At 28.5% G+C, this 25563-nt stretch overlaps 1 protein-coding gene across 3 annotated transcripts in view; it reads right to left on the bottom strand.

Moving 5' to 3' along the window:
* LOC123009466 (glutamate receptor ionotropic, NMDA 2B) overlaps window positions 1-25563 on the bottom strand; it is a 127336-nt gene that overhangs the window by 80213 nt on the left and 21560 nt on the right. For all 3 annotated transcript variants that reach the window (XM_044405853.1, XM_044405932.1, XM_044406013.1), the window contains exon 2: window positions 3187-3542. In XM_044405853.1, coding sequence (XP_044261788.1) covers window positions 3187-3542 — 356 coding nt within the window. The remainder of the gene's footprint in view (window positions 1-3186; window positions 3543-25563) is intronic.

The raw sequence follows: 25563 nt of genomic DNA, 5'->3' as shown, positions 1-25563 counted from the left end.
TCAAAGTTGCATACAAAATTTTACTAAATTAATGATAAATTTGTCGAATAATGTCAAAGGGTAAAAATATGGATTAACAGAATCTTACAAAAAAAACGTGAAGTAAACAAGCAAAATTCATTATTTTTCACTTAATTTGGTGACTTTTCGGTATATTTTTGTCTAAATATTTCGAGATAATTCCGTCTCTTACTGAAAAATATGGTGTTAATATGAAAAACCGTTTTCGAAAAGTCGATGAACTAGCTTCAAAATTACACCCAGTAAACAAGAAAAAAAATCTTTTAAATGAGAATGTTAATTTTTGGGACAGCATAAAGTGGACTTTTTTATATTGTGTCGTTAGAATTTCATTTATAAATATTTTGTTAAACTTGAAATATCTTTATAAAGCAATATTTATCACAAAGTTTATATTAGAAAATAAAGCTTTTTTTGGTACATAACACTTTTATCAAGGATGAAGGGGTCATGTACATTTGATCGGTCGAAGTCGCCCCGGCTGATAACACCTAAACTTACTTCTTTTTTTCAAAAAGTAAATATTTAAGTAATAATATTCATTCTTGGCTTTCTTAATAAATGTATCAATTTTTTTTAGCACAAATGCTACCAAATTTAGTTTTTCAAATGGAACACTTATGTTTTTCCTCCAAACAATAATAACTGACGTGAAAAATACTGTAAATCAGTATTTATTACATTTTGCATAACACAATGCAATCAAAAAACATCTTAAATCTTAGAATTTTATAAGAAAATTGGTCGCGTAGCCTGATTTTTAATTTTAAAGGAAAGGTGTGAATAAAAAAATGCTTGGATACAGTTTAATTGTTGGTTTGACAAATCTAATTTGTCAGTTGATGAGCGAGTTCTCTTATGGAAACTCTTGGATTTTCTTCGACTAATAACATTCAGATTTCTATTTTCTTGTTCTTCACAAAGAACCACAGGTTTTTTTATTTTTAAGAAGCGAATCTATTCGTCTCAGTTGTTTTTCAATTCGACTAAATTTCCAACTCTATTTGAGTATTTTTCTATATACTGTCTTTCAACTTCCGCTCTATTTTCTTAAAAAACACTTCAAGCTGATCTACCAATTCGTCGTAATTATTATCATCCATTATTAAAGATCTCAATAAGATTTATTGACAAATTAGGCTTTGTCAAACTAACAATTAAACAGTATCCAAGCATAGCTTTTTGCATGAATACCTTGACAAGTAAAATCCGCCTATGTTGCAAAATTTGCAATAAAATTCAAAAATTTAAATTGTTTTCTGAGTGCATTATGTAAAGTAAAATGTAATAAATAGTGGTTTACCGTATTTTTCATGCCAATTATTATTGTTTCGAGCAAAAAAAATAGGTGTTCTATTTGAAAAACTAAATTTGGTAGCATTTCCGGCTACACCGGATGTGTCAAAAAAAATTGATACATTTACTAACAAAACGAGGAATTAATAGTACTATTTAAAAAATTAGTTTTTGAAAAAAAAAGTAAGTTTAGGAGTTATCGGCCGGGGCGACTTGGACCGAACACCCTGTATATCATGTGATTTTTTTTATCAAAAACAAATTGGAAAAAGTACCAGCAAATTAAATTAAAATGCTTATAACTCCGAATACAAGGTGATTCTTTTAGGGCCTACATTAGAAACTTTTTAACTTCGAATGCAGATAGGAATTTGAAATTTTGTACACAACCCAAATCAACCAGTCTGAGTTCAACAAAATTATTTTCAAAATGGCTGAACTTCCGGAACTATGAGAAATTGGCGTCAACTTTGAAATTTTAAATGGTAACCACTTATTTTTATTGCATTTTTAAAATCTCCTGTCCAAACTGAGTAGAATGTACCTAGTTGTTAGTACTTATCTGTCATAGTTTTTGACATATGTCAATTTTTTGGTCAAAATTTTCACTTGCAGGGGTTTATTCAAAACATCACAGCTCTTGAACCCTTTGCGATAAGTAAATATTTTTTTTACATTCGATAACCAAAGGTTCGAAAAGTTTCCTAAAATTTTCAAAATTGTCGACTGTCAAATTGCAAGGCTAGTTTGATTTTTTGAAAATGATCATTAACAAACAGCTATAACTCAGTTTTTTTAAATGAAATGACTCTATTTTCTCAATGGCAATCAAAAGTATATCAATTTGTAGAAGGACTTTTATCAACATGTCCTATACCTATCTCTTACAGTTTTTGAAATAATCACAAAAAACATGTTAATGTTTTTATTTTTATAGTTAATCACGTAGGCTTTGGAAAAATACAATAAAGATATACCATAATTAATACAAATGTTCGATATGTTTACCATTTTCAAACAGTCCAAAACTCGATGGTGAACTGATTTGAGAGGCTTCCATTATTTCATTTGGTTGAAGATTATTAAATGCCGCCAATTCTTGCTATAATTCTTCGTAATTCCGGATGAGTGTTGTGTAGACTAATAAATTTTTAATACGTATTGATCATTACGTAATTTACTATAAAAATAAAAAACAAAAACACGTTTTTGGTGTTTATTTCAGAAACTGTAAGAGCTGGATATAGGACATGTTGATAAAAGTCCTTCTACAAATCCATGTACTTTCGATTGCCGTTGAGAAAATGGGGTCATTTTACTTGAAAAAACTGAGTTATAGCTGTTTGTTAAATATTATTTTCAAAAAATCATATAAGTTTTGCAATTTGACAGTTGACAATTTTAGGAAACTCTTCGAACCTTTGGTTATCGAATGCAAGAGCTGTGATGTTTTTAATAAACCTCTGCAAATGAAAATTTTGACCAAAAAATTGACATATGTCAGAAACTGTGACAGATAAGTACTAACAACTAGGTACATTTTACTCAGTTTGGAGAGGAGAATTCAAAAATGCAATAAAAATAAGTGGTTACTATTTAAAATTTTAAAGTTGGCGCCAATTTCTCGTATTTTCGGAAGTTCAACCATTTTGAAAATAATTTAATTGAACTTAGACTGGTCGATTTGAGTTGTGTAGAAAATTTCAAATTTCTATCTGCATTAGAAGTTAAAAAGTTTCTAATATAGGTCCTAAAAGAATCACCTTGTATAGGTTAATGCACTCACCCCTTCAATTGTTTTCGAAACGCAATTATCGAAGCAAGTTTTACCAACATTTATTAGTCGTTAAAAAATGCAAAGTGATTTACCTGCATTGCTGAAACTCGTTCCCTCACAGCTTGGATGAAATCATCGTGTCCTGCAATCGGACTCGTTACTACTGAAAATTGATGCCACTTATATCTCTCTAATATGCTCAGCATTGCAGCTGTTTGATGTTCCAACGATGGGGCTAATTGAAGTTGCAGGGAGGATTGTGATGCTCTCCTTTCCAATCCTGAATTATCCGCATTCCATGCTATGACAGGTACCCCTAAGTAGCCTGCTAATTGAAGGAAATATTGGGCAGATGCCGTACTTCGACCGTATTTCTCGTAATTCATTAAGTATAAAATAGCTGATACATTAACCGAAAGGAATTCCTTGCAGAGGGACTTGAGAATTGCTGAAAAAGAAAAATGCTTGTTAAGAAAAGTTGAGCGATATAAAAGAATTTTGAGGAAGAAAAAAACAGTTTTATGGTACCTATATGAGTTTTTTCACCAACGAATTAGACTTCTGGATGACTCAATGAGCCCCTTTTTTAGTAAAAAAGACGTGGAAAATTATGACGGTTTTTGTTTTTTCAGAGTAAAATTAATTGGTAATTATTTAATTAAAATCACACAATTGTGTTTTTTTTTTCAGATAAACGAAACGCTGGAACGTGCTATTAATAATTTGAAATAAAATGAAAATGTTAAATTTTGACAGTTTGGACATTTTTCATAAAAACATACTAAAAAATTTGACCACTTTTTTCTCGGTAAAAAACACATCAAAAATATTATTAAATACTATCGAAAAAAAACCTCATTTTTGTAAAAAAAATTGGATCTTAGAATTTTGTTGTTGAAAATGACAAGAAACTTCAGCTAAAATAGTTATAGTATTATTTAAAATAAACCCTCTTAGTTTAGGACGCCCCTGATTAAAAATTTAATCAGCTGTACTAAATTTTGTAATTTTATCTAAAATGGTTTCAATATAAAAAATAATTGTTTTAGTTCATTTACTTTACTGTAAATAAAAACTCAAATTTTGAATAAGACTTCATCGAGACAAGATAAAAAATCACGAAATTAAATCGAGAATGATGTTATTTTTTACTTTCTCAAACGTTTAAGAAAGTTCTTCAGCCAGTAGTGCAATTTTTTGCAAAATTTTGTCCAAACTAGTCAAAAAATCGATAAAAATTGTGCTATTTTTGCTTTTTTTATCAGCTAAATACATTTTTGAGTTAATAAACTGAGTTTTTTGCTAAAACAGAGCAAAACTTACTCAATTAGATCGAAAATGATAATATTTTTGCCGTTTCAATTATTTTTTAATCTTCTTAGTATAAAATTTTGCTCAAAAAGGCGAAAAAGCTACCAAATTAGATAAAAAATTATGCTATTTTTGACATTTTTGGGAGTAAAGGCATGTTTTTCAATAAAATTTTTCGCAAAATTTCGCTAAAATAGGACACAAAATCACTAAACTAAACTCAAATTACCGTTCTATTTTGGTTTGTTTCACTGGATTTCTAAAAACGTACTATTTAAAAAAATATATTCACACGCAAAAAACGAAAAGTTAGTACACCTTTTAACACTTTTTAACATATTTTTAAAGTAAAAGCTGTTTTTTTAAGATTTTGCAAAATTGTGGCCAAAAATGACAAAATTTAGTCAAAAATAACATTATTTATGACTTTTTTAGTTAAAAATGCACTCTTCCCTTCCGACATTTTGCTCAAGCAAGCCGAGAAATCTCCTAATTAGACAGAAAATGGTGTTTTTTTCTATTTTTGAGTAAAAGTTTTAATTGCAATACGTTATACATAATACATAATATATTCTTTGCATCTATTTTCAAGCGAATAAAAACGTTTTCGAGCCAAAACTGATTCTTTTTTCCCAAAATTTTGATAAAATAGCTAAATTAGAGGTCGAAAACAAAATTATTCTTGCCTTTTTCAAGTAAAATTTTACCCAAATGGGCCAAGAAATTAGCAAATTAAATTGTGGCTGAAGTTTCTTGCCACTTTCAGCAACAAAATTCTAAATTCTATAATTTTTCACAAAAAAGAGGTCTTTTGCGTTTTTTCAGAGGGTATAGCTCCTTTATAAAACATTTTTTGATACATGTTTATAGGAAACTTGGCTTAAAATTTAATATTTTTTTGCTTGTTCAAATTTGTAACAATAAAAACGAAACACCCTGTATTTTAAAAGAATAACAAAGGAATAGTATTTTTTTATAATTCTTAATGACCACAAATCATTGTTATTACTACGAAAAAAATGACTTTTTTATTTGGTCAGAGATTTTATTTAATTTTTAATCAAAAATATGGTTTCAAATGATAAAAACTAAAGCTAAAAAGTTAAATAAGTAATTGTCAAGAAAATTCGTTAAATAAATAAATTTTGTTTTAATTAAGACACTATAGGTGTTATATTAATTTTTTCACCAACAAGGTAAAAAATCACTAACTAATCATTATTATATCGAGTAAGATAAAATAAACTATATCAAATAATATAGCACATACCACATTGTAACCATTTCCATCATAAAATTGTACTACTTCTACTCATATCTAAGGAATAAACAATAACATTATTAAAACCCATAAGAGATAATATTGTATTTCTAGTACCACTTTTTGATACTTTTTTTTAATTTGCTTTTTTTTCTATTCAAAATTTTGTCTTAAAAATTGTCAATTTCACTTCATTGGACAACTATTTCACTTAATTAAAACAAAGTTGTTTTTTAAGTGGTTAATGTTTCTAATTACAAATTTCTCAGCTTTCAGTATTGTATTTTTGGTAACAACGAAACATCTATATAATTTTCTTAATGAGAAAATAATATTTCTGGTTTCGATATTGATTCAAGCGCTAAAGTTCTACCAGGTCACTTGGAAGCCTTTTCGAAGATTAAGAAGCTTTACAGCAGATCCCCACACATTCAATAAAAAAACTCATAAAAATCATCGTTATAAAAGCTCGTTCTTTATTACTCAACTGAACTGTAAGGTGTGTGACAAGGAATCAATTTAATGTTGCCGCCGCCAACAAACATGAGCAAACGGGAAAACAACCCAAAGCAAGAAACCAAAAATGACATATTTTCACGCTAGAAAAACCACCAGAGAAAAATTTCAAGCAAGATACCAGGGACATGGAAAAAAGGTTTAAAAAATTCTCTGTAAAAAATTTTGACATCTATGTTCTGACATTTGACATTTTTTATGTCTATTTATGTTTTTTTTTATAATTAATTGGTAAAGATACAAAAATTTTGCCAATAAAAGTTGCAATTTAGGATACAGCTTCTTTGTTTCGTCTTCTATCCCTGGTAATTATTTCCTTTAAATAAAAAGCTTAAGCCTCTTTTTTTAGTTTTTTTTTTTGAGTTTTGCATTTGATTAAAAATAGATCAAAAGTCACACCAGTTGACAAAATATTCTGAAAAATCAAAAATGTAAGAAAAAAAACATCTTATTTCTCTCTTGTGTCCATGTGGAGAAAATGCGAGAATTGAAATGGGAGAATTCTGAAAAAAGCGTACGTCAAAAAATCCTCTAAAAAAGAAAAAGTTGAAAAAAAAAATTTCCAACAGAAATAAATAGAGTCAAAGTGCAATATTTAAACTCTCATAACTTCGAAATTTTTATAGATAGAATTTTTTGTCTGGGGCCCGATTTCTGGCGCACGCTGTATTTTGCACAACTTAATTGGTTTCGATACTCAATTACTAACAATAAATGGAGCTTCGCAAATTGGATTGCAAAACTATTCCATGTGTGTTTCATTGTGTGCTTCATTTACTAAATGTGTCCCTAAAGTGACTAAAACGGCCCCAAATCATAGCAAATACAATTACAAATAAATTTATTTAGTGATAGTTTATTGACAGATTCTAACACAAGATCCTGGTGATAATGGAGATACTACAAAACCACCAATAACAGTCTGATTATTATCAAAGATAAAATTCACTGTAGCGCATGATTGTGGGAGCAAATTTGGAATCCTTCGCTTTCCTTGACCCTTGTCTCGGATCAATTTCTCCTGGAAGGATCCTGTCGACAAAATTAACTTTCTTTGTTCTTTTATTACTATTAGAAAGTACTTAAATAAAACTAGTTTGTAATTTTATAAGCTTTCACCTTGCGAAAGCCTCGCCTACATTATTCTAACTTTGGGAGAAAAACTCAAAGTTAGCGGTGGCTAAAAGTTTCACACCTATAAAATTTAGTTAGGAAAACTACTTACTTTGTAGCTGTAATTTGTTTTGATCTAGGCATCTTCCAAAGTGGGAAACAATGTCTTTAAATCTTTCGGAAACCACTTATCCAATTTACAAAATGTAAGGTTATTGTTTTCTGGACATTTTATTACAAAAAAAATAATTTGTTATTGTTAAATTGTTAAATAAACAATGGAATTTTGCATTACAACTCGTGATTTACAAATGAAAAAACATCTTTTCCATTTTTTTGTAAAATTTTCTATAAAAGGCTTATTTCATTTATGCACTAGTAAATAAAACAAACTAAAAACTATACAAACACTAAACAAAAATTCTGTCGATAAATACATAAAATATTGAGAATTGGCGTCTTGTTACAGAAATGCTAAAATTGCATTAAAGTTAAATTAAAATTAAGAAAAACTACTTAAGTAGAAAATACAGGAATTAAAACAGTAAGAAAATAACAAAAAGTAAAAGAGAAAAACTAGAAGTTCAAAAAATGTATTTTTATCTTTTTGCGAAAATTGTTCACTGACCAACCAACCAAGTTCTTTTATTTTTTGAGATACATGGTCAAATTTTCTTAATTTGTAAATAAAACGGGAGTACGAATTTTTTTTGTAATTTATGTTTAGATTATTAATCTAAACATGAATAATAAATAATGAAACCATAATTAAGGTTGGAAAACACCAATGACTCGCATAGTTTTTTTTGAAGTTTAAAATTCAAAATGTGATAATTGGAATATAACATTTTTAAAACAAAATAAGTTGACATGTTCTCTAAATCGTAATTCCGAATCCATTATGATTCCAAAATTTTTTACACTATTTGAGATACCTATTTTCATATTACCAATTTTGAGATTAATTCCCGAGTTGATTTTTTTATTTCTTGTGGAAATGCAAATTGATGAACATTTACTCGAATTTAAATTCAAACCAATGCTTTTATACAATAAGAAAATTTCATTTAAATCTTGATTAATGGTGGTATCACCTTTATCCAAAGCTCTAAAGCAACCATCAAGAATTTTTCCGAGGGCTCAAATGACGAAATTAATTTTTCAATGATTAAAGAACAAAATGTTCAAGTTTTTTTGTTTTTAAATTACAACAACTGCCTATTAAAAATGTGTACAGAGTGGTCAAATTTTGCAAAAAATACTATACTGCATGTTTGAAAAAGTAATTCGTTTTTCTGTAAACGGGAAATATCGAGAAAAAAAAGTTTTGAAAATATTTTTGCATGAAAGATAATTAACCCAAATATTGTTTTGTATTTATATGCTTTATTAGGTAATAATTTCATTAAACTCGAAAATAATATTCATCGCCGAAAGCAACTTCAATTCTAAAGTGGCAAATGGGAGGACACCCTTTGTTCTCATATTCGAAAGCCTCTTAGGGAGAAGAATATTGTGTGATGTTACTAGTTTACCATTTAGGACTTGTGACAAAGTTTTGTTAAAAAGATAAAATTTAATAGAAAAAAAATAATTTTGGGAAGTTAATTATAATTTTAATTGAAAAAGTTTGTATGGTTGGATATCACTTAAAACAATTATCAAAAAAAAAACAATATCAATAATTCAAAAAAATTTTCTTTCATTATTTTCATTTCAAATTATGAAAAAAAAATAAAACTTCTATTTAAATTGGATTTTATTGGAAAGAAAAGATAATTACGGCAAAACTTCGTTTGGATTAATCGACCGAATTGGACCGTTAAGAGGCAACTATGGGTAGACGTTAATAAACTCAAATTTTAATTATTGGGATAAAATAGATTGCTGTTGATTAGATTTCGCTTTACTTAAACTGCTGATTACTGAAATGTATCGAAGGCCTCTCAACCTACAACAATAATTGTATTAACTCGACCTATTTTACTAGTAATTACGACTACATGGAGACTTTTTCCAATAAGAAATTTTCGCTGTGCAAATTAACTGAGCCACAGAATTTTTCTAATGGAAAACGCAAAGCGAGATTTTTGTGATTCAAGAGAGTCTTATGCTTATCAAAGTGGCATAATTATGGAAAAAGTGGAATGGAAATGAGGCAAAGCAGAGTCTTGCTTTGTTGAAATTATCTTTCTACCTGAAAGCCGTATTATGCCAAGAATTTCAGCAGAAGCTTCTCATACTTTGCAAGAAACCACACATGTTGTAAGAAAATTACAACAATTTAACCCCACCACCAAATTTGTTTCAAAACAGCAACTTTTTTTTATTTATCTAAAATTTTGTATCAACTTCGTTATTTTAAATAGAAAGTTATGTTTTTATTGCGTTTTTGGATTCCTCAAGTGATTTTGAGAGAGTTTTTATTAGACTTCCCTATACCTAAGTTTAACCGTTTTCGAAATATTTATACCTTTTTAAATTTTTTTGGATTTGAATCTTCCTATTCAAAAATCGATAACTTTACTATTTTTTATTATGTTGAAACTGTATTTGGGTAATCAAGAGAGAAAGGTTAAATCTTTCCTTTGGTGTATTCATAATTGAAAAAATAATTAACAAACCGCCAAAAAGTAAGGTTACGTTTAGGAAGCTTCAAATACTTTTAACTCAATTTTTCTAAATGAAACACCCATATTTTTTCTTCACTTAACGGAGGAGAATTTAGTTCTGCTTCGATCTGTATTAACATTCCCTATACCTACAGGCTGTCCCAACGGTCCGAAAAAGCTCTATAACTTGTTTATTTTAAGAGATATTAACTTTTTCTTTTTTTTAGATTATAGCTAGCCGTTTGATGTACATTTTAAAAATATTGCGGTTTATATACAGGGTGTTCCAATATTAAAAAAACACTAAAGTTATGTTTTTTTAATGGAATCTACTCAGTTTGATTTTATTTTGGTTGTTTTTATTTATCTGTTATCAATTTTGATTTGTGGCGCTTTTTCACCAGAATTTTTTAAATGCAGGGGTCTGTCTAAAAATTCGTATTTTCTAAATGCTTGCATACAAGTTAAAGTAAGTAAAACCATTTGATTCCTGAATGTTTGCCGCATCTTTTAAGTGTTTATTCAACAACCTGCTTAGTGGCATGCGCCTACTACGATTTTTTAAACATGACAAATTAAAAATGTCAAAAACTCATTTTTTTCAAATGGCACCCTCTATTTATTATTGTACCAATCGAAAGATCTTTTGACAAGCTTTCCATCAATATAAGGTTTGTATAGTCTAGTGTAAAATTGTAAGTTGCTATCCTAAATTAACTAAATTTCAAAAAACTTTTCTGTTTTGGACAATAAAAATCGAGTGGGCTTCTGTCATTGTTACAATCTATCAATTTTATTGTGAAGATTATAAGTCCCAAAATGAATTTTACTCGTCAAAAATTCATTAACATGGTATACAGTCTTGGTGAAGCAGATCGTAATATTTTATTATTATTAAAATTATATAAAAATGTATATAAATTGAGACCAACAACTGCGGAGGATATGAAACAAAGAATAGGCGATACATTCCATTTAATGAATGCAGATATGCTAAGTCGTGTTAGACTATCTTTTAGTCGAAGACTGCATACTTGTATTGAAAAAAATGGTAATATTTTTGAACATCTGTTATAAAGAAAATTGTAAAATAGCTTTAATGTTTTGTTTTTTTTTTTGTTTGTTAATGTTTTTACATTTTTCTACTAAATTACTGCTTTGCGATATGTTAGATTTTGCGTAATTTTCTCTGTAACTCAATTTTGCTCAATATTTTACATTTTCTTCCAGCAAAGAATTTCCAATTCCATACTTTTGTTTATTTTCTGTGCTATTTTTTTGCATAAGGCCCACTCGATTTTTATTGTTCAAAACAGAAAAATTTGACAAAATTTAGTTAATTTAGTATAGCAACCTAGAATTTTACACTAGACTATACAAACCTTATATTGATAGAAAGCTTGTCAAAAGATCTTTTGATTGGTATAATAATAAATAAAGGGTGCCATTTGAAAAGAATGAGTTTTTGACATTTTTAATTTGTCATGTTTAAAAAATCGTAGTAGGCGCATGCCACTGAGCAGGTTGTTGAATAAACACTTAAAAGATGCGGCAAACATTCAGGAATCAAATGGCGTTACTTACTTTAAACTTGTGTGCAAGCATTTAGAAAATACGAATTTTTAGACAGACCCCTGCATTTAAAAAATTCTGGTGAAAAACGCCACAAATCAAAATTGATAACAGATAAATGAAAACAACCTCTATAAAAGTTATTTGTAATTTAGCGTAGAATCCAAAAATAAAATCAAACTGAGTAGATTCCATTTAAAAAAACATATCTTTAGTGTTTTTTTAATATTGGGACACCCTGTATATAAACCGTAATATTTTTAAAATGTGCATCAAAAACGCAGCTATAATCTAAAATAAACAAGTTATAGAGCCTTTTCGGACCGTTGGGACAGCCTGTATGTTTAATAGTTTTCAAGTTATAGTAAGTTTTTTTGATATTGTGAGAAATTCATTAGCTACTTTAGAATAGTTTGTCATAGAAATAAGAAAAAAAATAGAATATCAAAGTTATTCAAATTTAGATTAAATAAATTTAATTTGTATTTACGAAAAGAATAAAACAATTGTGAAAAAAAACTTGGTGTTTTTTCAGTGAAAAATATTTCCATGGCAAACTATGCGAAAACTACCATGGAAAATAATGAATTTCTTTCATTGTAAAAAAGTCAAAATAACTTGGAAATCATTAAATTTAGGTATAGGGAATGTTGATACACATCGATGCAGAATTAAATTCTCTTTCATTTAGTGAAGAAAAAATTGGGGCCTTCCAATTGAAAAAATTCAGTTTCGGGTATTTGAATTTTCCCAAACGTAACCTTAAATTTTGGAGGTTGGTTAATTATTTTCCCAATTATAAATACATGAAAGAAAAAATCTAACCTTTCTTTTTCATATGCCCAAATACGATTTCAAAATAACTAAAAATAGTAGAGTTATCGATTTTTGGAGAGGAAAATGCAAACTAAAAAAAATAGTTCTAATGTGGGTTTTAGCCGAAACAGCCTGTATATTCTGTGTTCTGTGTCGCATATTTTCTTCATAACGTTTATAAACTATTTTCCGATGTTTTGTTAAAAACCAAATTTAAATGCAAAGCTGTATATGCAACATTTTTCGGTGAAACTGACGATTTTATATTGCGAATTGAACACAGAATCTTGAGTAATCCAAATTCAAGCCCAAAGCGTTGTTTGATGAACTGAATGTTTAAATTTTCACTAAACACGGAGCTTTAGATGTTGGGCAAAGGTTGACATGGTCGCTGGAGATCTAATTTAAATAAACTGGTCTTTACGGAGAAAATTGTCTGATTTGTAACGAAAGAGACTAAGCATTTGAGATTAAGTTAACCTAAGTTGGATTTATGCAAACTTATACTTTAGTGAACTATTTGATTTGGATTTACTTCTACAGTTGAAATAAATGCAATTTGCGGATTCGTGTAATTGTAAAAGTTTCTCTTGGAACTAATAATTTCAGGGTTATAAAATATTCTTAACCCAGAAACTTTTAATTGATTTCAGTTGTTGGAAAACCCAATTTCCAATAACGCAGTTATTATATCTAATCCAAATTAAAACAAATATTTGAATTTGGTTTTAGAAACATAAATTTGCCATCAGAAATATTTGTTTATTACACATAAAATCAATTAAATTTAAATTGCAACTAATTTCACATGATTGGAGAAAATCTGGTAATTTTATAATACAATCATGATTTTATGATGTTCATAACCAACAGATCTGTTAAGTGTTTTTGCAGGATATTACACATTTAGATGAAATATAGATCCTGAGTTTCACAAGGATTAAGACAAATAAAACAAAGTTACGAAAGTTTTAAGTATGACATGTAATTCGAGCAAACAAGAAGCGTTTTAAATCTGAATTATTATCCTTTATAAAAAAAAACAGGAATATTTGTTTTAAATTTAGAATAGCAAAGTTTGTTTTTAATTAGAGCATCCATAATTACGTTTCAGTTTTATTCCTACTTTTTATTCACATTTTTCAGTAATATTTGACTAAGGAGGTTATGATGTATACTTTAGGAAAAGTGCTCTTCGCTAAGAGTGGATGAGTGGTTTTATCAGAAAAGTAAAAGAAATCTCATCTGACAAGCAAGGATGTTTCGGACACATTTTAAAATATTGACATGGACGTTTATAAAGCTGTTAGAGTTACGAATTTTATAAAAAAAAATAATAAACAAGGTAGGTAATTTAATTTTTCAACTTTATTATAAAATGTTAAATAAAGTAAAAATGGTGGATGCGCCGGGCTAAAAAAAAAATTTGTTTAAATAATACTTTTTAAAAAGGAATTTATTATTTTTATTTTAGCTACATGTTTTTTGTTGCTTTATTGATAAATTAGGGTTATTATTTAATGCAAACAACATCAAGATTGACAAATATTAACTAGAATTTTTTGTGCAAAAATGGTGGATGCGCCGGGCCAAACACAGTTAAAATAAGTAAAATCAACAAAATTAGTAACACAAATTTACAATTTTTTTCCACTAGCACACTAGTAGTTTGCAAAGGAAGGTAAACGAACAACTTTTAAGTTTAATTAATAACAAACATGCTGAGCAAAAGTCAGTTCAATCTAATTTTCCGTTGATTAAAGGAACCGAAACACGGCAGTAGTTTGCAAAGCACAATTTTTATTTTCTGTGTAGCTTTTCCAACTTTTCCCATTAACATTTATTAAAATATGCAATTTAATAACCGCAAAACTTGTGTCGTACTTAACACTGCAACTTTTGTTAAATTCAAAGTTTGGTATCAAATATAAAGCTGGAAATAACAATAACGAAAGCTAAGTCATATTTATCACCGTTTTATCGAATTTTATATAACGGGAGGGGAACCACATTTATCTTACTTTGACAAATGAGATTTATTTCAATAGACATTGATAAAATTGTGAATAATTTTTTACATGTTGCAACAACTAATAATGACTAGACATTTTTTCAACAAAAAACTTGTAAATGGAGTAGAGTTATATAAAATAACACTGAAAGCTCTGTTATATTTTTAGGAAAATGCCATCTTAGCTACAAGCTTTTAAAAACAAAATACCCACTTAATTTAATTTTCGGTAAAAGCTTCTGACAAAGTACATCCTTATACTTCACGCCTTTTACTTCAAAATATATAAAAGCTGAGCAAAAACTGATCAAATTATTACTTTAGCAAGACTGATTCCGAAAATCTAATTTAACTATTAAGGTTTTGGGTTAATAATCAGATCCCCAAGTTTAATCTTCATAACACAAGGTGCAACACTTCCCTTTATTGGGTTGGTGAAATTTATAAGCAAATCATTTCTACTCGAGTTAAGCTGAAAATTATTAATTTCACAAACCAAATCACAACATAATTCCAATTGCGGTTTGTCACTGCAAATATACAAGGAACAAAATTTGCAATTAAGAAATGGAAACATTATTTCATCGTTTTAGTGAAAAAATGAAGACATAAATTCGTTAAAAAGCCATATTTCTATTAATATTATGATGTGGGAAAATAAAATTTATAAAGTTTTGATTAAGTTGGCATTCGTAATTAACATTAAAAATTACTAAAAATGTGAAGATAATTTTTCGTTCCAATTTAATTTGGATTCCATTAGTCATAGCCCCAGGGTTGCACCCGCCACGAAAAAATTATTTTCTGAGTGCATTTGATATTTATTTAGGACAAATATTAGCTTATTTGTTTGTTGTTACTCATTTTATAATTCAATAAATAAAGGAACTTTGTTGCAACATTTCATTAATGATTACTAATTCTGTTACAAAGACTTCCAGTAGTTCAAAGCAAGGTGTGTGGTTGTTAAATCGTAATTTTCTCTTTTTGTCTGTTTTATGACTATAACAAAGCAATTAGAACACTAAATTAATTGTTGAAACGTCTATTAAAAGAGTATGCAGCTTTTTACTAAAATAAAATTAAACAACGCAGAAACTATAGTTAAAAAAAAGCTCAAAGAGAAGAAAAAAGTAACAAAAAATTGCACAAAAAGTAACTTTTTGAACAAAGGTTTTTTTATTAAAGTAGAGATAAAAAATTATCAAGTTGTACGCCATGAAGGAGCAAATAAATGGTAGGTATGTATTTTCTAAAGAGGAGACCTATGACACCTACACGCGGCATAGCCGCGATTCCCCACAATATTTTCTACAAAACATTTAGTTAGTATCAGTTTTACCCTATAATTCGAGAAAAACTTAAAAAAAAAATTAAAAGAAAAAGAAAAAAGAACAAGAAAAGAAAAAAGTTACTGAAAATAATTTTTACAAATCGCTTTCGAAACAGTTAGTTTAAGTTTTACACTATAATATAATTCGACGAAACTTTTACGAATCAGAAATTAAACAACGCAGAAATTGTTATTAAAAGAAGCTTAAAAAAGAAAAGAAGGAAAAAAAGTAACTAAAAACTTTTTGAACAAATATTGTTTTTTAATTAAGAAGAAGCAAATAAATAGTAAGTATGTATGTTCTAAAGAGGAGACCTATGAGACGCGGCATAGCCGCAAGCCCCCACAATAATTTGTACAAGACTTTTTCGAATCAGTTAGTGTGAGTTTTACTCTATAATTCGACAAAACACTTGCGAAACAGAAATTAAACAACGCAGAAACTGTAGTTATTAAAAAAGAAGAAAAGAAACAAGAAAAGAAAAAAGTAACTGCAAATTGTACAAAAAGTAACTTTTTGAACATTGTCATATAAGGTAAAATACCAGAAACATGGAAAAAATGTTTAAAAAAAATTATCTATAAAAATTTCAAAGTTATGAGGGTTTAAATTTTGCACTTTGACTCTATTTATTTCTGTAGGAAAAATAATTTTCCAAGTTTTTTTGCTATAGGCTATTAAAAGAGGAAACAAGGAAGCTGTATATTTTCTATAAAAGGAAAAAGAAACAAAAATTTGAATTTGAACGTAAAAACGTATTTTTCTGAAAAAATCGAGGTTTAAAATAACAATTTTTTTTGCATTTTCTTTCCCATGATTTTCACGAGTGTCTGTCCTGTAAAAAAATCAGTGAAAATAATTTGCATTAATCGTGACAATTTTTATGCACAAAAAAAGGATAACTTTCTGCACAAAAATTAGGTGTTTACACGTGTCAGTCTGACAGTGATTTATCTTAATGTAGCGGAGACAGAAAAAAGTTGTTTCTCTTGACAAGTAGTTGGAATATTTGCTCGAAAACTTTGTACAAACATAAAAACTTACAACACCAAAATTTTATTTTCTTTAATTACATTTATGGCTCGAAACTTATTGCTCGAATCGGAAATTAAACAACACTGAAATTGTAGCTAAAAAAAGCTTAAAAAAGTTATAAAAATGAAAAGAGGGAAAAAAAGTAACTAAAAACTGTACAAAAAGTAACTGAACAAATAATGTTTTTTAATTAATAATTAATAATTTCTACAAATCGCTTTCAAATCAGTTAGTGTAAGTTTTACACTAGGTATAATATAATTCGACAAAACTTTTACGAATCAGAAATCAAACAACGCAGAAATTGTAGTCAAAAAAAGCTTTAAAAAATTATAAAAAAGAAAAGAAGGAAGAAAAAGTAACCAAAAACTGTACAAAAAGTAAAAATAATGTTTGTTAATTAAAGTAGAGACCAAAAAATTATCAAGTTGTACGTCATGAAGGAGCAATTAAATAGTAGGTATGTATTTTCTTAAGAGGAGACCTATGAGACATACACGCGGCATAGCCGCGAGCCCCCACAATAATTCCTACAAGACTTCTTCGAATCAGTTAGTGTGAGTTTTAATAATTCGACAAAACATTTGCAAATCAGAAATTAAACAACGCAAAAACTGTAGTTAAAAAAAAGCATAAAAAAGTTATAAGAAAAAGAAGAAAAAAAAACAAGAAAAGAAAAAAGTAACTGAAAATTGTTCAAAAAGTTACTTTTTGTAATAGTGTTTTTTAATTAAAGTAAAAACCAAAAAAATTTGAAGTTGCCACGCCATGAAGGAGTAAATAAATAGTAAACTATATTTTCTACAAGAGGAAAAAAGAAACAAAAATTTAAATTTCAACGTAAAAACGTATTTTTCTAAAAAATCGAGGTATAAAATAACAATTTTTTTGCAATTTCTTTCCCATGATTTTCACGAGTGTCTATCCTATAAAATATCCTTGCATTGACGTGAAAATTTTTATGTACAAAAAAATGCTAACTTTGTGCACAAAAATCGGGTGTTTACACAGTGATTTATCTTAATGTAGCGGAGACGAAAAAAAGTTTTCTCTTGACAAGTAGTTGGAATATTTGCTCGAAAACCCTGTACAAACATAAAAACTTCCAACACCAAAATTTTTTTTTCTTTAATTACATGGCTCGTTTTACTGCGTATTGAAGCGTAAATTACGAGAAAATTATAAAATGCGTGCCTTCATTTATCCTAACTGCCTTTGTGCCGGTGCACAACCATAAGTCATAAAAGAGATAATTGGGAAAAATACCAAACAATTCAACTCTACGACAGCGCTTCACGTCATAATTGTGCAAATCTACTTCAAGAGGGTGGAAGTTCGTTAATTTGTTATGGTTTCTATTAACTAAAATTCAGTGCATGAAAGGTTCCATAATTACGACGCGAGTAATGACTTTATGTAATAAAACTCAGAGCAAAAAGTCATTCCAATTAAATTAACACTGCAGAAAGTAGACTGAATTGTCTGCCTACTATTTTCTCTCAAACCGAAGTAGTTGAGAAATTACAAATTTCATGAAAAAACTCCACTTGTTTCATTTGTTGTAATCCATAACCACACCCAATTTGTGTAATTTAATTAAATTTCAGTATGCAGGTCATGTCACAAATGACAGTAATGTCAACTGACGATTTCAGTCATTCCGACTCTCCCTTTCATGAAAAACACTGAATGAGCTTTGCTTTGAACCACAAATTATTGTATTGTAATTCTTGATTGATATTTTTCTTTAAAAAAATCAGGTTTAGAAAGTAATGAAAAATTAATTCTTTGCTCGTTTTTTAATATTATTATTGATGAGCTGTGGTCATTTACATTTAAATTGGCTAAAATGCAAAACTAATAATCAAATTATTTTGATACCAATATATACAGGGTGTTCCGCCTAAACCCCACATTAAAAGTATTGGGAGTTCGAATAATCTTATTTGTTTGAAAATTGGTACATAGCCATAATGCATTAAGTCCTGCTAAATGAAAATATTTTCAAGATGGCGGCACTTCCGGTTATACCGGAAGTCGGTATCAACTTTCTTATTTTAAATAGAAAGCTATATTTTTTACTGCGTTTTTGGTTTCCCTATACCTAAATTTAGCCGTTTTTGAAATTTTTTGGATCTGCACCTTGCACTTTAAAAATCGGTAACTCTGCTATTTTTTAAAATTTTGAATTCGTTTTTTTGGCGTTTGAAAGAGAAAGTTTAGATCTTTCTTCCGGTGTTTTCAAATTTTGAAAAAAAAATCAAACCATAAAATTTTAAGCAATACTTTATAGGCGGAATTCCGCTGTAGATAAATTGTGAGTGATTCTGATTACATTTGTTTTTCCGGTAGGTTAATACCGCAACAAATTGTAAAAGGAAATTGCTGTTTCTCTACCTGAATTCAATATTGACGCAGATGGTGCATAAACTTTACTTAAAGAAACGTAATCAACTGCTGTGGTTGTGATAATTTTAAAGTTTCTATTTATTTTACTTCATTTTTGTCATACATTTTTGTTATTAACGAAAACGAATTACGATTTAAACAGAGAGTAAGCACTTGAGTAAGCACTTTACAAGGTAAACAAGAACACAAAACTTATAGCAAAAAAATCAAAATAAAAACCTTTCAAAGCTTAAATAAGAATGAAAATTGAGTAAAATTGTGAAAACTTTTCACTCTTCCAAATTCCATTTGTGTGAGAAAATTAAGAATCTGATATCTTTCTCTCCGTTTCACTATTATTTTGGAGGGCTAGTCCAAAAGTCTGGATTTAATTCTGGCGAAACTATCAATTTTTGTGACAAATAAATAAACATTGATTATCAATTAATTGTTTATACTTACGAGATAAACATAGTAATTTTTTTTTTCAAATAGAAACCTACTACAATTTTTTTAGATGACGAGCTTGTTACGAGAAATTTTTCTCTAAACCTCAGACTTTTTTGTTAAAAAAATGTTTGACTTACAAGAATTAAAGAATTTTCTTTCAGAGTTAGATTGAGGTTTGCTCTTGTTTCAGTCAATTCAAATGAAATGTTGTTTTTATTTGTTTATATTAAGGACAAAAAGAAAGAAAGTGCGAGAAAAGTTTTGGTTTTGTAGTTTACAATAAAGAATGTTATTTTTATATCAAATAAAAGTGGAAAAATAAGTAGACTAATTAGGTTTTAATTATTTAAACTTGAATTTACTTTGGTCATTTGTCGGAAACGGTGTTTTGCTAAAAATTTCACAATTAATTTAAACTACTTTTGCAAAATATGATTGTGCCTGGAAAAACTAAATTTGACTCAAGTAATGTGTTGTGAATGTTCATAGTTGTTGCAAAACCACAAGAATGTTAGTTTTTTACTACTGTAATTTTAAAATTTTAAAAGATAATTTGAACAAAGAATGCAATGCATGCGATGAAAACATTTATTAAAAATTCTTTTAAGCTCATGTAACATTTTATGTACAAAGAATTAGGTAAAACAAATCCTTTTTTTGTCTTATTAGTAGGTATAAATTTTAACAGATTAAAATTCTAATTTGAATTTTATTATATTTTAATTTGCAATAAAATTGTAAATCGATTTTATTAAATAATTGTAATTGTCACGTAAAATATATGCTTTATTTTATTTGAAACAGAAATATTTTCTACTCATTTTAACCCGGCGCATCCACCATTTCTACACTATAATATTACCTCCACTAAAAAAAATTAATATTTCATAATTTTAACTCGTTTGGTATTGGTAATGTGTTGGATTTTTTTTATTAACAACCAACACCAAACTTTTTAAAAAAAAATAGTCAATAAATAAAATCCATAAATTTTACGCTCGAAAACCGAACAACAAATTTCACTACATGTTATGTAAATCGAAAAATTTCCTAATATACGACTAAGAATTTTTTTTATTTTTACGGCTTAGTCTGGTCTTAACCGACCAGCCCTTGGCCAGTGGAAGAAAGTTTTGACAACAGATAAAGTTCATAATTTTTTTAACATAAATTGTAACATTTTCAATAAATTTTTTTTACATTTATAAAATGCATAAACATATCTTTGTAAAACAGTAAATAAAAAACCGTTTTTATTTAAAAAAAAATTATTAGTATGGTAATCTTAAAAGTTTAAACAATTAATGAAAATAAAAAATATTTTGGCATCGCTCCTTTACAACCTTTAAACATTTATTAATTTATTTCCAAAAAAACTGGAAATTTACTCAAAAAAACAACAAAGTGTGAGGTTTGCAACAAAAATTTTTTGCTCAGCAACAATTCTTGTAAAAAAATTGTTACTATGTTTATCTCGTAAGTATAAACAAAAAAATTGATAGTTTCGCCAGAATAAACAGCATTTACATCAGGAATGTCTTAAAATGAAAGAAAAAAAAACGCCAAATTGCAAATTCCAAATCAATGATTGAGTGGACGTAAAATTAATTAGTTAATTCCGATTTGTCAAGAAAATTAATTTCATGCTATTTGCCTAATATTAGTAAACCTGGAGCTTACACTAATTAAGCTTTTGAATATCAACTCAATATTCGAACGAAATGTAGATTTGTGGTGATCTGCAAATTTATCAACCAAATCTAATAAACCTTGATTTTAGTACTTACTTGTCCACTTAATGTACTTAAAAAAATAAACGGAGATTGTTTTAATATTATGCATAAATTAGAAACTTAAATTGTGGCTACACTTATTTCCGTATAACTTTGTTGCAAGCTCAAAGTTCGTTTTAAAGTTCAAAAATTGGAAAAATTGGAAGTCCAAGCACAAAAAAATTACTCAACTTCTTTCAGTAATAATTTTTCAAAATTCAAACATTAAAAATTATAGATTATTATTGATTAATTCAAGATTTTTAAAAAGTCTAAACAATTGTTTTCTAAACTTAGAGTATAAATCCTTTGATTGGACCTCTTATCATTAAGAGTTGTTGAAAAGATGAAAGAGAAAATGAAAGTTCCCCAGTTGGCAGCAACTAGTAGCTGTAAGTATGTTTACTTATACGTATATGGAGTGTAAAAAGACCTTTATTTTCCCACTTTATCTTGTCGGTTTAGGACACACTTCTTGTCGTCAGTGTGCCAAAAGCACAATTGGACAAATTAATCATTTTTCACATTTCGGTCAGTAGTGTTATTTAATCCATTTTTTTTTCGTTTTCTTATCTGATTCTTTCGTGCTTGAAAAGTCAAAGGTTCTCACACAAAAAATAAAAACCGGAAACAAGACTACTTGAATGCCCAGTTTCAGCAACCATGAAATTCTTCACTTTGAAGTGAAGTTTCCACAAGTTGAAAGGATGACACCGTTTTATTTATCCTGAAAAACTTTAAATGCTGTTCTTTCAGTTCTCATATCTCGTAATTTAATTCTCGTTTTATCACAAATACAAGACTTTCATTTAATAAAAAGTAAGCACAGCAGTTTCATCTGATTTCTGATTTATTGCATCCTATTTATGTGAAAACGACTGCAGACTGCAATGAAAAAATCTATTTGTTGTTTTGTTCCAATAATTGAAATTCTTTAAAAAACTCGCGCCCACCTTCTATTATTTTTTTAATTTGAAACACAATTCTCAACGGGAGAGGCAGAAATGAAATTCCAGGTTAATTGCCACGTTTAGTTTGAAAAATACAATTTCTAAAATCACTTTCAGGTGTTTAAAAACGCAATAGTCATTTAATTTACATTTGTAAAAGAGTTGGCCGCTTGTTAATTGTCAAAAACAGAGAGGAAATGCTGTTAAACTAATGGAGTTTCAGTTTCATACTTCGTATCAAGGGATCGACTTGTCGATAACGCCTTTCGAGACCCTTCCTTCCTTGTCAAGAGATCTAAATCAAACAAAGACTATAAATTATGCTGCTCAAATTTCTCGTCGGTGTTTTAGGATTGACAAGTTGCTGATTGAAATTATTGGACACAGTTTTTCCACCAATGAACTGAAGTGTGTGTTTTCACTCCTCCGTGTTAATTAATCCACTTGTGCTCATTTTCGTCTCACTGATCCTTAAAGTTTTTGAGTTCTCTACTATGTCACAAAAGAAAAATGTCCTCTCAACATTTAAGCATTTTTTAATATGCCGCAAGTCCCTCAATAATTTCAACAAAACATTTGCGAATAGTTTAAGATTTACACGCGGCATAGCCGCGAGACCCCCCACAATTTCTACAAAACTTTTTCGAATTCGCCTCAGTTTCAAATCGTTTTAAATTAATTTGAATTCAACCAGTCTACTAATTGCTTAGAAAAAAATACAAAAAAACGACTAAATTTTTCAAATTTAAAATCTGTGCTCCGTTTCATGTTTTTCAAAATGCTGCGAATACGGTTGAAGATACGAGAAAAAATGTAAGAAAGAAAGATGTAGAGAATAAAATTTTCTAGTAAAAAGTCCTCAAGACCATACCTCTATCTTTAAGGGTTTAGGCCTCAAAGACGTTCAAAGCCGCTCAAGCCACATTTTTACTGATGATTCAGTGCCAGAGGAACACTTTAGTAATTTAAACCTAAACCGTTGAAGATAGAAATATGGCCTCGCGGACTTTTTTGTAGCAAATTTTATTCTATACAATTTTGTTTCTCACACTTTTCTTGTATCTTTAACCGTATTCGCAGCGTTCTCAAAAATATTGGGCGGAACGCAAACTGATAATTGTTTTTAATACTGTTTTCGATATTTTTGAGAACGCTGCGAATACGATTGAAGATACAAAAAAAGTGTAGGGAACAAAGTTGTATAGAATTAAATTTCCTACAAAAAAGTCCGCGAGACCATATCTCTATCTTCAACCGTTTAGGTTTAAATTAATTTTTTGTCTTTTGACCACCGATAAAAATGACACGTTTCGTCACTTGAGCGTCTTTGAACGTCTTCAGGACCTAAACCATTGAAAATAGAAGAATCGTCTCGCGGACTTTTTTCTTAAAAATTATATTCTTTACAACTTTCTTTTTTATAGTTTTCTTGTACCTTTAACCGTATTCGCAGCATTTTCAAAAATATGAAACTTGTTTTCTTCCAAAGTATACATTATTGTCAATTATTATTGGACATTAGTTGAAACAATAAAAGTTTAATTAACCACAATTTATTATTAATTAATAAGTGACAGTAATAACAGAACTAGAGCTTTGAAAAAAGTAGAGCGGCACACATAAAGTTACAACATGCAAAAAAATTCCAAAACTGGCTAGATGAAAATCATTTATAATCGCTCTGTATTAATGACAGAGATTTACTTAAATTTTACAAGTACTATTGTACAAGTTGCTACATGCCTGTAGTTAAAAGTACTATTTTTTTAAAGACAATTTTAATGTGTAAAGCAGTAATTCTCAAATTTTCGTTTGCCGCGGCAAACTTTTAGCGAATTCAAAATTTGGCGGCACAAAGAAAAAGGTAAGTTTAAACGTTTTTAGTTAAAAAATCTCAAACTCAATAATCCTTTACAATTACTACAGTACTATGCCAATGCCTAATTGAGATCGGGAAATATGTCATTGCATCCCTTGGTCAGTAATATGTTATTGGAATATGCAGGATAGCCAACATAGATTACGTATCAAACAATAAAAATAAATTGATGAGAAATGTCAAGTTCATTACTAATCAAATTTAGTTTAGAATTTTGTACAACAAAATTGCATTTTGAACCTATATACAAGTCTCAAATATCAAATATCACACATGGGGTCAAATAAAACAGACTCATGTGTACAATTTCAAAGAGTGAAATGAAACTAAAAGGTATCAGTGGCACCTGTGTGGAAATTTCTCGACACCGATTTACATAATGGGAATATAAACAATAATAAAATCGATCTAAAAGTCGTTCAAATGTGCATTAATATTTGTATTAGGTATCCATTTTAGCACTTAATTCATTATTACATTGTTTGAAACAGTGTAAAGAGAGTTTTAGATTTGGAAATGTTTGATATTGCGTTTTTTGCTTAAAGTAAACTGCGTAATTTGACCCAAAACTAATAAAGGTTAGTTCAAGAAATCGCCTTCGAACCTTTCCAGATCAAATAAATGAAATTCCAAGCTTGGCATTCCGACTGGCACAACAAGGTCCAATATCATAGAGGTTGGTCTAAAATTGTGATAATTTTTGTATAAAGTTAGTTGAGTAATTTTCTCATTTTTACAACAATTTTTGAAATATTATCAACATTCCACATTGCTAACAATGGAAACCAAATTTGTGAATGTTTGAAACTGGATATTGGATTCCACTGCTACAAGCTACAAGTATATAAATTCTGTTTAGTTCCAAGTAATTTACAAGCCTATTTTAGCAGTTTAATTAAACTGTGATAAACAAAAAAATATTTTCTAGTTGATGAAAAAATTCCAACATTACTTAAATTAGTCGTTTTCACCACGAATTAAAGTAAACAAAATCAGTTTAATTCAGCTTTAATTTAATCAGCTTACTGCTTAAAAGTTTCGTAAAATATTCAAAACTTGAGCTTAAGACTAAATATTTAATTTCAGGAAAAGTTTCTCCTGACTTATGAATTGGTACTTTGCCTTTCGTTTTGATTTACGGTAATATCCGGTGAACGGAAGAATCGCATTTTTGAACGAATTACCAGAAATATTGAGCATTATAGGGATACGAGTATCAGGAAAAAATCCAATTTGTCAAAGACTGTTTTTCAAATTGATAAATCATTTTAAACAAAACTTTGGCTTGTTATAGGTAGAAAATGGCTTTTAAGATTTTTTTAGGCAATAAAACGATTCATAAAAGTATTAATACAATATTGATATGAAATTTTGTTCAGAAAATATTAGAAATAGCTCGCATTCCATTATTTAATTAAACTACAAGTATATACCTTTATTAAATATTGT

The sequence above is a fragment of the Tribolium madens genome, unplaced genomic scaffold (genome assembly GCF_015345945.1).
Source record: "Tribolium madens isolate multiple individuals breed KSU strain unplaced genomic scaffold, Tmad_KSU_1.1 Scaffold_11;HRSCAF=98;Tcas5.2_LG3b, whole genome shotgun sequence".
NCBI lineage: Eukaryota > Metazoa > Arthropoda > Insecta > Coleoptera > Tenebrionidae > Tribolium > Tribolium madens.
The sequence above is the reverse complement of the archived record's forward strand: the minus strand, read 5'-3'. Positions and strand labels throughout refer to the sequence as shown.